This window comes from Myotis daubentonii, chromosome 5 (assembly GCF_963259705.1).
Source record: "Myotis daubentonii chromosome 5, mMyoDau2.1, whole genome shotgun sequence".
In the NCBI taxonomy this organism is placed as follows: domain Eukaryota; kingdom Metazoa; phylum Chordata; class Mammalia; order Chiroptera; family Vespertilionidae; genus Myotis; species Myotis daubentonii.
Genome location: NC_081844.1, coordinates 93,013,159 through 93,029,454, shown reverse-complemented (window position 1 = coordinate 93,029,454; position 16,296 = coordinate 93,013,159). Strand labels below are relative to the sequence as shown.

The 16,296-nt window shown below is 42.7% G+C and overlaps 1 protein-coding gene across 5 annotated transcripts in view; it reads right to left on the bottom strand.

The window, feature by feature from the left end:
• The window catches only part of GRIA1 (glutamate ionotropic receptor AMPA type subunit 1), a 278,293-nt gene that overhangs the window by 104,622 nt on the left and 157,375 nt on the right, over window positions 1–16,296 (bottom strand). For all 5 annotated transcript variants that reach the window (XR_009453116.1, XM_059698981.1, XM_059698980.1 and 2 more), the window contains exons 6-7: window positions 3,839–4,000; window positions 1,678–1,845 (exon numbers count right to left, since the gene is read on the bottom strand). Coding sequence is in view for 4 of the 5 variants with exons in the window: in XM_059698981.1 (XP_059554964.1) it covers window positions 1,678–1,845; window positions 3,839–4,000 (330 nt within the window). In the remaining variant the exon portion in view is untranslated. The remainder of the gene's footprint in view (window positions 1–1,677; window positions 1,846–3,838; window positions 4,001–16,296) is intronic.

The window sequence follows — 16,296 nt, the reverse complement described above, 5'->3', positions numbered from 1 at the left end:
CATTGTTCCCTAGTGGTGTGACTACTTTAATAGATGGGTCTGGAAAGCGAAGTGAAGAGACAGTGGCCATGTCTGTAAGTGAAAAGGTCTCAGAAGTCAGTGTGTACAAGCAAAGGCCCCTTGGTCCACAAGACAGGCCTGGATTGGGGAGAGGAGCCCTGGATGGGGTCTGGTCCAACCTTTGCTAAGCTGTTGTGAGACTCCGAGTCACTGTCCACTCTGGACTGGCTGCCTCAGCTACAGAGTGAGGGAGAATGGGCATCATTACATCATTACTCTCTAAGACCTCTTTCAGCAATATATTCTGTGATTGTGGGTACTGAACAAGGATCTTGAAAAGGAATAAGTTTGAACAGTTGATCTTAGGGTCAGAATTTTGGGTTTTGTTTTCATTTTTGTTTTTGTGACTAGTTCCTCCCCACCCCCAGGAGGGACGGAAGGGAATTTCTTGCAGGCAGGTCTTGCCTTCTGATATCATCCCCAGTGTGTGGCTCAGGCATGGGCATGCTGTCGGGGAGCAGTGATTGGCTGCTTGAGAGGCAGGCACCTGTATTGACTCCAAGACAAATACAAGCAATCATTATTCTTTTGACTAAGGTAACTGCCTCCTCGAAAATCCTACTGAAGGCAGAAGCAGAAGAATGAGTATACATTACAACCAGAAAGATGTGGGTTAGACCACAGGAAAAATAATTAGATGCTTGGAATTCTTAGAGGCAGTTGAGACACAGGAACCCTCTCTCCCACCTCCTCATTGTCATGACTAAATAAAGGGAAGTCTGTAGGAGATTTGAATGATCTCAAGGTCACACAGAGGGTATATCAAAGTCACACAGAGAGCCAGGGACCCCGCTGAACTTGAAACCAGCTCTCCTGCTTCCTAGTTCAGAGCCCTTCTTGCCACCCAGGTTGCTTCGTAGGCTGCATCACTGCCTCATGGTGGTATCAGAATATCCGCCCAGGGACGTCATTAAGATGGGGGAGGCAAGGGAGTTAAAAGGGTTGTGCAGCTGAGGGCAAGTTCCTAGGTTCTTCTAAGTCAGGAATGTTAAATACAGAGCCCACGTGTATAATTTTTTTGTCTTGCTTCTTCAGAAGACATATTCCTCATTGGAGATTTATACTTGTCCCTATTGAATCTGGATTCAGCCTCAAAATCCTTTGCAATTGATTGGAGCGGGCATGACCATTTTCTGTCCCTGCTCTTTAATGGTTCTTAAGTGCAAACAAAATTGATGACTGCAATGCTGAGAAGCAAGGGAAATGAATCGCAAGTACTGAGACTCACTGTCAGAGCGCCTTCATGAAATGTGCACAGAGAGCAAAGGTCACGAAGAAATCCTAAAAGCCGGGGCACTACGGGAGAGTCTCTAGGAGACCACTGAAGTGGTTCAGTCTCATCCCTGTGTATTTCAAGTCCCCTTTCCAAATACAGAATCGTTGCCATCCCTTTTTAGCATAGTCCCTAAGCAGACAATACAGCTTTTACACTACCAGGAATGATTATTGTTTTTAATTTCTACATGAGCTTCCATGTAATGCCAAGAGCCACACACACAGTGCAGTGGTGCTCCAAACAGGCATGCTCCACCTTTTAAATAGCACCATTTCAGCTGAGACTGATGTTGAAATGCCCTATGAGGCTCCCAGAAGATGGGCAGACACTGCCAGTCTCACCTGCTGCAGGGCTCTCTGGATGTCGATCCCCTGGCCCCAGGGCACAGCTGGGTTAGCCAGGCAGTCCCCAGCATTTCCCCGGCGGGATATATCGATTCTTTGCCTCCTCAGGCTCTGGAAAGCCTCAGCCATCACCTTCACCCCATCGTAGGTGAGCGCAGAGGTGTACTGGTGGGAGGAATGGAGACAGTTAGGTTACAGAGAGCACTGACAGGGAGGCAGGAGGGGGCTGTGTCTGGGTAGATGCTTCCTGGTGATGAGCATGCCCGAGTGGGCCAGATACAGGGCATGGGAGGGAGGCAGTGGTGAGCCAGGCGGTGCCTGCCCCTTACATGGGGGCTGCTATGAATTGCTAGCCAGTATTGCCCTCCTGAACTGTGTCTTACTGTCTGTGACTTTGGAAGAGAAGCTGGAAGTCTAGATTTTTGTGTGCAGTCTTGCAATTTTATAATGTTAGCTCATTGGGGGGAAAAAAGAATGCATAGATTAAATTCAACACATCTGTATCACCTGATAGAGTCCATGAAAATACAGTTGCTTTTCTCCATGTTAGAGTCACCAATTGGGAACTCAGAGGAGCTTTTTATTCCACCATCCCTTGTGACAGTAAAACAAAAAATAATCCAGGAAGGGTAAGCACTTAGCTATTTCTACATGTGGCTCACCCAGTGGCAGGTTTACAAACTTTTCCTTTGTGCTTATTCATGATAACTCTCATTCCAGCTCTCCCCCCGCCCCCCGCTCCCCCCTTTGCCTAAAGGAGGATAAGATGTTGATGAAACAGAACCAGAATAACAATCCAGGATAATATTTCCTGGCTTTGGGACTCATGTCTGTCATCTTCGTTAATTAGTCCCCAATGCCTAGCATGTTCTCTGGCACATTCAAAGTTCATAACAGAGGGTTGTAGGATGAATACTAGTATATAAGTATTTTTCCAGTTTTTAACTTTCATTCTCTCACATTTGATATAATATGTACATATTACATTTTGCTATTTTTATAGTCTGCTCCAATCTTTTCAAAACTGGGGGATTTACATATTTATTAACTGCTATGTGGTTTGCTTATTTCTTTAAAAACACATTTGTGATTTTGTTTGCTTAGGTTCATATTGAAATACATCTTGTTTTGAATTGCTAAGTTGGTTTGAGCAAAAGTAGGAGGAGACACATCCCAGTTAAATGTCCTGCCACTCCCAAAAAGATATTAGCCTAGTGACAAGAGAAAGTCACAGAGGATTCCCTGATTTGCCCAGATAAACAAATCTGGCCTCAGGATCCTGCTCAGTGCAGTGTTCCACAGAGTCACTGCCATGACATGGAAAAGAAAAATTACCTTCTGCCTGTATTCTAAACCATTATCAAATAGCAAACAAAATAGATTTGGGCTGCAGGATTTAGAACTGCATTGCTGGGAAGTGGGCAGCAGACAGTCCGCATGATAATTGGGAGTTGTCTCTCTGAGGCAGTGAAGTGCTTAATATTAGATTTTCCTGATTTTTGGCTGTGTACATGACTGACCAGAATAAGGGCCGGCTCACTGCACAACTCAAGGAAGCTCAATCAACAAACAAAAAAAATGCGAACAGAATACTCTAGAGCTGTGCAAAATGGTGCCCCTGCCCAGAACAGAGATACCCATTTTTCAGCCTTCACTGTGGCTAGCTGGGGCTAGGTTTCTAAGACATAGCCAGTAGCATGTGGGTGGAAGATCTATGTGTAACTTCTGAAGAGGGCTCTTAAAGGAAACAGTTGTGCTTTTTATTTTCCTGTTCTCCTTCCTGCTGGGTAGACTACTGAGGTAATGGTTGGAGCTTCAGCAGCCATTTGGGCTATAAGGTGGCTCCAAAAGCTGAGGACAGCAGAATAAGAAAATAGAAGATGCCTGAGTGTTTGATGATTTAGATCTGTTATATAAGCCCTGGATTGCTGACTTCTGAATTTTGTTTATATGAGAGCAAAACAAAATGTCTCTTTTGTTAAAACCGTTGTCATTCTGGATTGTCTGATCTTTGGACCCTCAGTCATTATGGGTATATTTTCCTTAGCTTGTTCTTCTTAGAAAGCCTGTCCTTCTTAAATGGCTAACACTGTGCAGAAATCTGAGGCCGGCCATGGGGCCAGTTTGGTCCTTTATTCTCTGCTGACCATCCCTTCACCTTAGGTCTCTTCCAGTCCACCCGGGTGTGGTCTCGAGAGTCGCTGTTCTTCCACTGCTGCATGATCTTGGCTGGGATGGTGTCTGTGTAGTTCACCAACTGGAAACCTGTCACATTTGCTCCACTCTCCTTGAATTTGTTTAAGTCAATGTCCATGAAACCCTGTGCAGGGAGGAGGAGGAAGAAGTCAGAATACGTTGCCTGGATAAATCCATTTAACCATGTTACAGAAACACAGGATTTTCCAAACTGTTCCAAAAGGTGGAACCGACTTAATAGAGAGGCAGTTGTGCCTCCCTTCCTTCTGAACTCGGTTATCCCTTAGTTTGTGCACAAAGTTGGCACAGTGATTAAGAGTGCTTGCTTAGGAGCCAGCGGTACTTGGTTGAAGTAATGCCTCTGCTACTCACAGCTATTAGTGATGCTACATTGTACTAAGTTACCTGATGGTTTCTTGTCTCAGTAATGGAGGGTAGGTTATTGGGGAGAAGAAGCAATGCAATGATGCATGCCAAGTGCATAGTGAAGACAGAAGGATCAATAAATGGTGGCTTGGATTATTATGATGCCATAGATGCAGAAGAGAATAGAAACATAGGAGGTTGTCTCCTCTTCCACTCCCACCCTCCACCCCTTTGAGAGGAGGGGAATCTGAGTCCAAGCTCCCGTGGGCTCCCCAGAGTCACACAAGTCTGTGGAAGAGGCTGGATTCTGATCATCCCTTGCTCTGTGCTCTTTCCTGTACCACAGACTAGAGATTTACTCAGTGAGGCCTAAACAACTGTAACACTTACAAAGGATTCTTTAGTGGGAATGAAACTTTCCTTCTGATTTGGTGAAGTTCATTTTAACTCAGGAAGTCTTCAACTTAAACAGGAAATCTTGCATTTGTGTAATAATATATTCTGTAATGTACAGTACTTTCATATCTCCAGCCTCATTTCCATTTATGAGTTTATAAAGTAGACATTATATGTATATTTGCCAAATATAGAAACTGAGATGCAGTTGGAGAATCGACTTGCATAAAGGCAATTCACTGAGTTAGCTCTTTGTTCAGTCACTCACTCCTTGTGCAACAAACATTTTTGAGAACCTATGAAGCACTATTCTAATAGTGAATAAAAAGAGTTCCTTCTCTTATGAAGCTTACATTCTACTGAGCAAGACAAGTAAATATGTGGCATAGCGTAAACAGTATTGTCTAGGAGACTATACTAGGTAGTAGCAATGAGTCCTATGGCAAAAGATAAAGTTGGACAAGAGGATGGGGAGAGGAGGGTGATGCCATGCTTTGGCAGGTAAGATCAGGAAGAGTCTCCCTGAAGAGGTGGTGTTGGCATGGGAACACAAGTGAATAGAAACCTTGTAGTGAGCTACGGGGACATCTGGGGAAGGACATTCTGAGCAAAGGCTCAGAGGTGGGAGGATGCTTGGCATGTTCCAGAAACAGAGGAAGAGAGGGATAGAAATGCAGTCAAAGTGGCAGCCCAAGGCTGCTCACATAGAGCTTTGTGATTTGGGTTTCTTTTTAGGTCTTGTTGGTGGCCCACTGCAGGAATTTAAGCTGGGATCATAAGGCCAATGCCCTGTGGGCTCCAAGGCTTGGGAAAACTGTCAAATCCTAAGGGTGAAACTGGAAAATGATCAGGGGAAGCAACTGATGGATTGAGGGTGGGCAGAGCCCTGGATTGGTAGCCAGGAGCCCTGAGCACTAGCCCCAGCTCTGCCTGTCCAAGTCTCTTAATGTCTCCCTGACTTGAACTATTTTCATTTTTCTCCCTAAATATATTTTTCTTGATTTCAGAGAGAGGAAGGGAAAGGGAAAGAGGGATACAAGCATCAGTGATGAGAGGGAATCATCGATCAGCTGCCTCCTACAAGCCCCCTACTGTGGATTGGGCCCACAACCCAAGCATGTACCCAAACCAGGAATCGAACTGTGACCTCCTGGTTCATGAGTCAGTGTTCAACCACTGAGCCACACTGGCCAGGCTGATCTAGTTTCTTTATTTAAAAGATCTAGCCATAAACAACTTCATGACTCAAAGACACTCCCCTGACACTCTGCCTCTAAAGTTATCTGATTCTTTATTATTTGTATTTTAGAAACAAACCAAGCTGAGTCCCACTCAGATCCCTTGTCCTAGTTATTCTGGAAGTGTGTCTTTCTTGGATGGTTCCTTTCCACCTTTTGGATGCCAGATAAAATGCCATCTCTTCAGAGAGGTCTTTCCTGACCGTGCATGCAAAGATCCAATTCTCACCCTGTGGTCAATGCTGTTGGTGTCCCGCTCATTTCCGCTCTCCTTCACACACTGATATTCTACTTTTTAGACTAACTGCAGCTATCTACTACTTCACCTGTATGTAAGGTAAGCCAGATGTGTCAGGGTCTTAATATGCCCAGAGCAGCTATCAACTGATGATAGATGGAGAGTTAGCAGATCAGTACTCCAGAAGCAGATCAGTACTCTCCCCCTGGGGTGGAGTAACGCTGCAGTGTGCTCTACACCATGCCTGCAGATCCCCTAATGAATTGAGTTCCTGTACCCCGCAGGGGTAAGTGCCTTGATTATGAGCCTTTAATGGTCACCTCTTCCCTACTTCACTTCCTTAATTCCCTGCTTTTGTTTCTAGTATTGGCATCCACAAAAAGTACTTGTACTTAAATCCTTGTCTTAAGACTCGCTTTTGATAAACTTGATCAAGCTACAACCAACACTCAGTCTATCAGGTTTGTTCCTGTTAGGGTTTCTGCAGAGTATTTACACCATTTGAGGTTATCTCCTTCACTATTTGTTCCCTTGTCTTCTCTCCTTCCATTGGAATGTCAATTCCATGAGGGCAGGGACCTTTTCTGTTTTGTTCACTAATGCTTCCCAGAATCTAGCACCTAGAACAGTGCCTGGCACAGTGTAGATGCTTAATATATACTTGTTGAGTAAATGAATAAAAGCCAGAGACTTTCCTCAAGCAAGAATGCTGATTAGCCAGGGGAAATATGATTAGCAGGCAGCAAATGCCAGTGGATAATTTTCATTGGTTGGAAAGAGAAGCTCAGGTTGGAAACATCTTTTGAGATTAATTTTGCCCATAGTCACAGTTTCCAGACTTTCACAGAGGTCTACTGATTTGCACATGGTTTTTGCAAGCTGTTACCATATATGAAATCAGAATTAGGTTCTTGTACCCAATATGCATTTGAAGACATTATACTATCTAAGAACACAGCTATCCCACCACTGGTTAAAAGCTAATCCATAGTTGAGAGATTTCCCATAATTTTTAGAGACTTTAAAAGGAGCATTTTGTTCATAAAATAACTATTGAGAGAATGATCTCCTGCAGTCAAATTCTGTCATTTGAAAATCTGTAACAATCTCCTGGGCAGTTGGTACTGACTGCCCCATCTTGAACATAATGGAGTCCAAGGGAAATGGCAGAGTTCATTCAAACACTAGAGGCCCGGTGCACGAAATTTGTGCATGTGTAGGGTCCCTAGGCCTGGCTGGTGATCAGGGCTGATCTGTGGGGCGTCCAGTGGGGTGATTGGGGGGCCCCCGCTGGCACCTGACTTGGCCGGCCTGGCACTGCCCACTGGCCAGTCCCGCCTCCCCACTGCTTCTGGTCGCCTCCCTCTACAGCATGATGTGAGCAATTGAGGGGCCCCTACTGGCACCCACCTTGGCTGTCCTGGAGCCTGTAGGCTGGGGGAAGCTCCTGTGTTTAGTGTCTTCCCCCTGGTGGTCAGTGCATATCATAGCTTCCCGTCGTTCCACCGTTTGGTCAATTTGCATATTAGGCTTTTATTATATAGGATAAATGCCACTTGACTCCATCACCAGATGTCTGACTACAAGGTTACCGGAGCCAAACCTCAACTACATCTAATCAAACTGATGGGATCCCCTGAATGAATTCCTCTGCTCCCCTGAGAAGGAGTGGGCAAAGATTGATAAGACAAGCTCACATATGTGATATTAGGTAAAAGAGACAAAATCAGGGAAATTAGTCTCTTATTACTACTAAACTTGATTTCTCTGTAATGAAAGAGAATATATTCTTCCAATACAGAAATATGTTCTTGACTATGCAGGGGAAATAAAGGTGTTAACTATTTGTCCTCCTGTTAACTGGAAAATTCAACTCACTTTATTCCCCTGAGTACACTCATTAGACAAGGTTTAATTAAATCATTTTCTAATTTCTTTTTGGCCATTTTTATTATAAGAAAAAAGCAACCTTGGGAGATAATATTTGTAATTAGTACTGTTTTATTTGCTTCATCTGTGCTATTAATTATATAATACTAGAGGCCTAGTGCACGAATTCATGCACTTTTGGGTCTGGCTGGCCTGCCCCGATCAGGCTGGTGCGGTGGGGTGGGAGCGACCCCTGGTAGAACTCCTGGTTGAGGGGACAATTTGCATATTAGCCTTTTATTATATAGGATTGTATAAAGATGAAGCATTGCTAATTACATTCTATTAAAGATTCACACTATGAAGTTTGATCTTCACTACTCTCTTTGAGCCATTTTGCCTATTTTATAACCTTCTCCCAAATACTGAATGCTTTTCTCTGTACACTATCACTACTGAATAAAAAATAAAATTAATCTACAAGATACTCCTTTTCAAATTATTCAATATGAGAACTCAGGTCTCCTAAACCTGGACTCCTTCCACTGTCTCTCCAGCCCTGCACCAGATGCTGCCATTCACAAAATGACTGTCTCTTATCAAAAATGGGGTTTTGTGATGACCTGCTTGGTCACTATTCTCCTGTCTGCTTTTTTCAACATCTTTGTAGCATTTCACAAAGTCCCATGTGTGACTAATGAATGGGTGACATGAGAAGAATGGTCTGCCTATCATTTTCATTCAAGTGCAAATAAACTGGCTGGTGTACTGCAGGCTCTCAGGGTAGAGGTCCTTAACCTGAGGGGCACATCAGAATACATTAGGGAGCTTTTGCAAAATAACCATCCCTAAGGATTGTCATCCAGCAGCCTGGAGACTGTATATCTGTATTTTCCAAAGTTCTAATGCTGGTGAATCAAAAACCAAGGTTCAGTATGTTAAAATTATAAAGACAGTCATTAGAAGAATTTCAAGGAATAGCATAACTAACAAACATTGGGGAGTCATATGAAATGATTCATTATCTTTCTAATGGGGAGTCATTGATGTGATTAAATTTGATAAAGCAACAAAAACAGGCATAGACGTATTATGTAGACATGTGGAGGAAATGGCCATAATTGCTAAACGCAGAGAAGGTTTAAAATAGTTATTTCTGAGAAGTGAGATTGGAGAGAGCAGGCATTTGCTTTTTATTTAATACCCTTCTGTTATATATGTACTAAGTGAATATATTTTCTTTTTCATACCATTAAAAAATTAGATTCCTAGATAATTCTGAAGTACTTTGCTGGGTAGAGATCATCTGTTAGTCCCTGGAAAGTGGGAGGGAATGGTAGTGGCAGAAAAGGAAGAGAAGTCTTGCATTTTTGAATTTTGTTATGATCTGTTAAGGGGGCCCTGCTTAATTTGTTATCTGTTGGCCTGGAATTAACACTGGTGTTGTTAGATGCTCTACTGAAACACAGCTCCAGAAACATTGCTCATAAGAATAACACAACAATAATGGCAAAAATGCCTCTTCCTATGCATTCTAGAACTTCATCTAAACAACCTTTTGAGAATTATGAAGTTCCTTTCATTTAAAAATGAAAAATGACAAAATCAGTTGACAGTCACCTCTAGATTTATTTTACTAGTAAACATTTCTCAAGCTCTTATCTTGAGCCAGGTATTCTATTGAATGCTTTATATGCATAATTCTATTTACTCCCCCAAACAAACCTGAGAGGTGCACATGCACAGTAGGCACTAGAACATGCACAGTAGGCATAAATGAGTGGATATTCATCCCAATTTTAGGTTGAGGAGCTATGGTTCAGAGACTTTTAGAAAGTCCTCTGAGATCCTATAGCAGGCAAGGGTTAAAGTAGTGGTTCAACCATAAAAATCTGTCTTCTTCGCCGGTGTGTTATATTGTCTTGACAGTGAAGGAACATATGAGCTTAGCTTTAGGATGGTGTTTCCAGGTTGCCCCAGACAAAGAACCTCAGGCAGTGTGGCTTATGCAGTTAATAGCCCAAAATAAATGTCTTATCCTGCCAAGGAGGGGCCTTCCAGTATAGCTTTTTGTCTTAAAGGAACATTTGTTGGACAGCATACTGGGTTTTTCTTCTTGACACCAACCTCATAAGGTTGCTTAGACATTTCCTAGGCCTCTGATGGATCTGAAGCCTATTAGTGTCCACTTATCCCACATCTATACCAGGGGTTGGCAAATTTTTCCTGTAAAGGAGCAGATTGTGAATGTGGGCCATATGATTTCTGTTGTAACTATTTAATGCTGCCATTGTAGAGTGAAAGCAGTCATCACCAATAGTAAATGAATGAGCATGGCTGTGTCCCAATAAATGTCACATACTTTTTATATAATTTTCACATGTCATGAAATATCATTATTCTTTTCACCTTTTTTCAATAATTTAAACATGTAAGAACTATTCTTAACTCATGCACCAAACAAAATCAGGTGGCTGTTGACTTTGACCCAGGGGCCATAGTGTACTGACATCTGAAGGAAAGATGTCAGAGATCAGATCAATCCCCTCATTGTACAGACAGGGAAACTAAGGGGCAGAGAAGAGACTTGTGGCCTATGATTGTATGATGGTTTAGAAGATTTGCTGGTATTGGAATCTGCCTCCCCCATATACTCATTGTGGGTAGGAAGCAATTTAATGCTGACCAGCCATTTGAATAAAATGGGAGTAAAAATGTTCAATTAAGTAAATTACTTAATTTAGTCATTTTGTCTATCATTTATCAATTATAATTTTCAAAGGATTAGAATAAAAAGGCACTTCAAATAATTATGATATCCTAAAGAGATATTTAATGCTATAACTGCATTAGACATACTTTCATCGTGTTGTAAAGATCTGGGAAATGTTTTAAGGTTCATGACCAGGCTCTGGGCTATATTATAACTATTAATTATCATGTGCACCTGGAAACAGAAGACATGATTAGGTGTGCTTACTGGTTATTTAACCTCTCTGAGGCTCAGTTCTCTGCAAATATAATAACACCTATAGCAAAGAATTGGTGAAAAATTTAAAAGAATACATTTAAGCACTGTGTCTGGCATATAGTAAGTGCTTCATGAATATTAACAATCATTATCATCATCGTATTCACCATCATCATTGGCATTGGGTCAAAACAGGTTTTTTTCTTTTTCTCTGCAGTTCTTTCAAGGGGTCATGTCCAAGCTGTTCAGTTCTCATCATCCTGCCAGTTCAGACACTATGCATGTCAGAAGGAAGGAGTATCCAGCATTGTTAAGGGAAAGGGGCCAAGAAGAAGTTTATTAAACAACCCCTGAGATACTCCTCCATCTCATCCCCTTGAGATCCAAAAGAAGTAAGATTAGAATAAAGCAAAGAACTTGCCCTTTGTACTCTGAATGGTACAAGCTGAACATGCCACGTTTTCCCAAATTATCAGATCAATTCTCAGATGACAGCTCCATTGAAAGGATAGTTGTAGAGAAGTGGAGTTTGAAAAGTCATGTTATATTAGAAATGCTTGAAAACAAAGCAAAACAAAACAGGATGGTCAACCTAAGAAATAATGGACGACTAAGAGGCTGAGTGAAGGATGTATGTGGATCCCAGAAGGGCCATCATCGGGAAGAGGTCGAAGATTTGTTTTCTGAGGCTCTGGAAGGCAGGTTGGACCAATTAAGGGGCAGAGGTCATGGGAGGCAGATTTTGGCTAAAATAATAATAAAAACAGCAACCACAGTGCTTAACATGTATCAAGCCTTTACCATCTAGTAGGCACTGTGCTAAGTACTTTATTTGTATGATTTCATTTAGTTCCCATAACAATTTTGTGAAGTGGATAATATCATTATTCCCATTTTGCGAATTAGAAATCTGAGGCTAAAATGAATGGAGAAGCTTCTGCCCAACATAACACAGCTAGTGGAGGGCAGAGATTACGTAGTCAGACCAGTGACAAGACTACTTATTTTCTAACCACTGTACATTCTGCTCCCTGACCACTAGTCTAGTTAATCTGATCCATTTAGCTTCTGTTCTGCAGTGAAGCACTTGGAATGCCCTTCAGCTTTAGACAAAGAAGGAATTAGCAGGTTTCTGGGAGACTAGGACATTTGTCCCCAGCTTCTTTAATGTATGCTCTTCACTCAGAGGCCTCTCCAGCTTTCTCTCTCAGAGTGCACCGGTCCCTCTCATCTGCCCTGGGAGACTGTGGGCTCTGCGAGGGCAGGGGCCTTGGTCCCTAGGTTGTCCACAACACAGTCCCTGGAGCAAGCCGATTGCTAACTTCATGCTGAAGAATGAAGGAATAGGCAACACATATCTTTTCTCGCCCTTTTCATGATTTTCTCTTAAACTTCCATCCTGTCAACTCTCAGTCTCTCAGTTTTTGTCTTGTGGACAAAAGAAGTCTTTTCTTTATTTTTAAATACATTTTTATTTATTTCAGAGAGGAAGGGAGAGGGAGAGAAAGATAGACACATCAATGATGAGATAAAATCATTGATTGGCTGCATCCTGCATGCTCCACACTGGGGATTGAGCCTGCAACCTGGGCATGTGCTCTTGACCAGAATCAAATCCTGAGCCCTTTGACCCTTTAGTCTGCAGGCTGGCGCTCTATCCACTGAGAAAAACTGGCTAGGAAAAAAGAGGTCCTTTCATTGAATTTGTGTGTGTGTGTGTGTGTGTGTGTGTGTGTGTGTGTGTGTGTGTGCAGTGTATTCTGAAATAGGTCATAAATAAGAAGTGTCAGGAAAACAGTTGTAAGGGCAACAACATAAATTCAGTCTCGTCTTAGAACCTCATGAACTATTCACCCTTAGGCAATGGTCTCATCCTCTCCAGGCACTAGTGTATTGATCTGCAAAATAAGGGTCTAGGCTGGATCAGTGATCTTTCCAACTTTATTCTGGTTGCAGGCATTGTAGAGGTTACCACGTTGGGTTGGGGGAAGACAGGAGGACAGGGAACCAGATCCCCATCTTCCATCTCCCACCAAAGCAACTCTGCTTTTTATCTGTTTCACATACTGGGGATCTCCCCATGATTCTATTTGAAATTGGAGCTTTAAACTAAAAAGTCTGGAAACTTCTGAGCCAGTTCATTTCTCTCTCAAGGGCTCTACCAGCTTTGATCTACAATTCTGTGGCCACACAGGTATGTGCATATGAATATGAAAATATGTGAATTCATGGAATATTCCTGGGTTGAGGACTTAGTTGTGTCCTCAAATAACCATGTCTCTGTATCACGGTCCTCACATTTCCTATTTTATTCACTTTAATCAACTGAACCATTAATGAGTCCTCAGCCTCTATAATCCCTGGTAACACACAGGCTGATCTGGTTTTTACCAAGTCAATAAGACACGTAGCTGTACTTACATCAGCTAAAGCACCATCTGTCTTGGAAAAAAATATGGGTGTTAACTTATCCAAGTACAGTTGAAACCACGGAAGTAGGTACCTATACATGTGGGTATCTACAAACACATGGACACCCCCTCTTCCACACACAGGTGTCCACTGTTGACAAGCATTGCAAAAGCCACTCAGGTCTCACAAACCAATTTCTCTCAGTCCAGGGATTTAGGATAAAATGCTCAGAGAGGGTAGGTACCTTGATTAACGTCACACAGCTAATAAGTATAAAGTCAGAATTTAAACTCAGGTCTGTTTGACCCCAGAGCCACCTTTCCCAACTACTGTACCACCTAACCAGAGGCTGCAGAAACTAATTGTGACTGTGTGGTACTGAGATGGTGGGAAGAGAGGCTCAGAAGAAAGTGGGCAAGCTCAGCCTTACAGAAGGCATAGACAGACTTCTTACCATAAGGGAGCAAGGAGACTAAACAACAGTTTCTCCTTAGGACTGACAGCAGAAGGGCAGCAGCATGGAGCTGGGGGCTTGGATGAACTGCCACATAGCACAAAGCCGCCAACTCAAACATTTCACAGAAATTCATCTGCAACCACAGGATGCAAACAGCTGACAGTCCTGGTCCCTAAATATCCCAGTAAGACCAGGATGGCCTGACCTCACTGTCTCTCCTGCAGCTACCTTACACACTATAATTATAATAAAATGCCATTCATGTATAATTGAACAGTTATCCAAAAGGAGTTCCAGGTTGATTGCTGCAACTGTAGGCAAGATTTAAACTTAGGCTACTACCCCTGTTCTTGCTCCCAACTCCCCATGCTCAGAAGTCACATGGCACAGTGGCAAACACTTGGATGGTGGAGTTTGATAGACCAGGGGGAGAAGCCCAGCTCTGTCACTTTATAAACTTTGTATTAATATTCTGGTCATTTCTCCGATGATTTGAGTACTCATGTTTGTAGTCCTAGTGACGTTAAAGCATTTAACTGTGAGCTCAGTGTTTTTCAAACTGGCTCTGCAGATGCATTGTTGGGGCCTACAGGTCCTCTGTTTTGAGAGACACTAGTTTGGTCTAAGATTTGCTGCTGATGCATCATGGTAGTAAACGCTATAACTTGGGAAGTCTCCAGCTGGCAGATGTCTGTTTTGACCACAATCTCAGAGCAGGGAGTGAGCGCGGAGTCTGTCCTGAGGTTTGGAGGAAGACTGAGAGCCAGCCTGGAGAGCGTGGCCTACTAGTGGGCTCCAGGGCCCAGAGGCTTCTTTAAGAAATAATGGCCTAGCTTGTCAAGTTCTGCATGGTTCAAGTTTACTTTAGGGACATACCCATGCTATGGAAATATAAGTACAGGTCTATCCTATCATATAAAAATCTGAATACACATATAATCATATATATACAAGCACACACTATGTGATCTAAAGTTGTGTAGATTTAGTATATGAAGCAAGTATTCCCCACCTACTCAGAACACTCTCAACTTTTCAAAGCATAGTGGCGTTTAAAAACATATTTGGTCTCCCCAATGACACTAGGAGCACTTAGAGCAGGAGCTGTAATTCCCAATTGACAGATGAGGAAAGGGAGGGCCGGAGAGATGCCCAAGATCACAGAGGCAGCTATGGGTGATGTCAGAACAATAAGCAGGGTTTTGGCTTTTGTTTTTGACTCCCTGTCCCTAGAGGTCTCCTCTCGGACCCTGAGCCTCCCTAAAACTTGTCTTTGAGCAGCCCCTCCAGAGCTGCTTATTTGGGTCCCTTCAAAGTGATCTGTTAGAAGAAGGCTGCTGGCTATTTTAAAGCCAGTGCATCCTGACAGGTTCAGAAAGAACTGCAAAATAAAAAGTGAAGCTCCTTCCTTTTGTTCAACCTTTCCAAAGCTTCCCTGGTTTCTAACTCTATAATTACACCCCAATCAGAAACACTCTGAAGGAGGGGGTCAGTTCCCTGCAGCCGCAGGCTAATGATGTGGCTGAATTTCTAAAAATTATCATCTTATGAATTTCATTATTCCTCTGACGGGGGAGGAAAAGCGTACACCACATAGTTGACTATGTTTCAAACTGAATTAATTAGTAATTTGAAGCCTAATTATCAACTAATCTATTGGAACATGCAAGTCTCTTGTATTTGGATGGTATATGCAATTTGCATCCTATTAGCTAGCAGTTGTAAGAATTTGAGAGCTCATTAGGTCAGAAGAGAAGAATGCAGATCAGAAGAACACAGAAAACCAAGGTACTGACTTGGTGATGCTATGACCACAGGGTCACTTGGCAACAGATGGAGACTGGCGATGTAATTACCTGGAGTCTTTCAGTGACTCTGAGGCTGCTGATGTGCTGATGTGTGACTTCTGTCTTACCCTGGAGAGATGATTATGTATGCCCTCACCCTTGTTCTTTGTATTCTCAAGCAGTAGAGTGCCCACATAGTTTGGACTCAGAGGTGCCCTGGAATAGTGGGAAAGGCACCTAGTGCTGCTTGCTCCCTGTGATGCTAGGCCTAGTTCTACCACTCACTTGCTGTGTGACCCTTGCCAAGTCACACCACCTTGCTGATTCTGTTTTCCTACAAGCAAATGAGACTTAAATGGAATTGACTTTTTTTTTAATTAAATATATTTTATTGATTTTTTACAGAGAGGAAGGGAGAGGTATAGAGAGTCAGAAACATCGATGAGAGAGAAACATCGATCAGCTGCTTCCTGCACACTCCCTACTGGGGATGTGCCCGCAACCAAGGTACATGCCCTTGACCAGAATCGAACCTGGGACCCTTCAGTCCGCAGGCCGATGCTCTATCCACTGAGCCAAACCGGTTAGGGCTGGAATTGACTTTTGAAGTCCTTTCTAGCACTAAGAATCTTGGATTCGAGGGACATCAAGGGTTTCCTTTATTACAAAGTCAAAAATTTTATTCT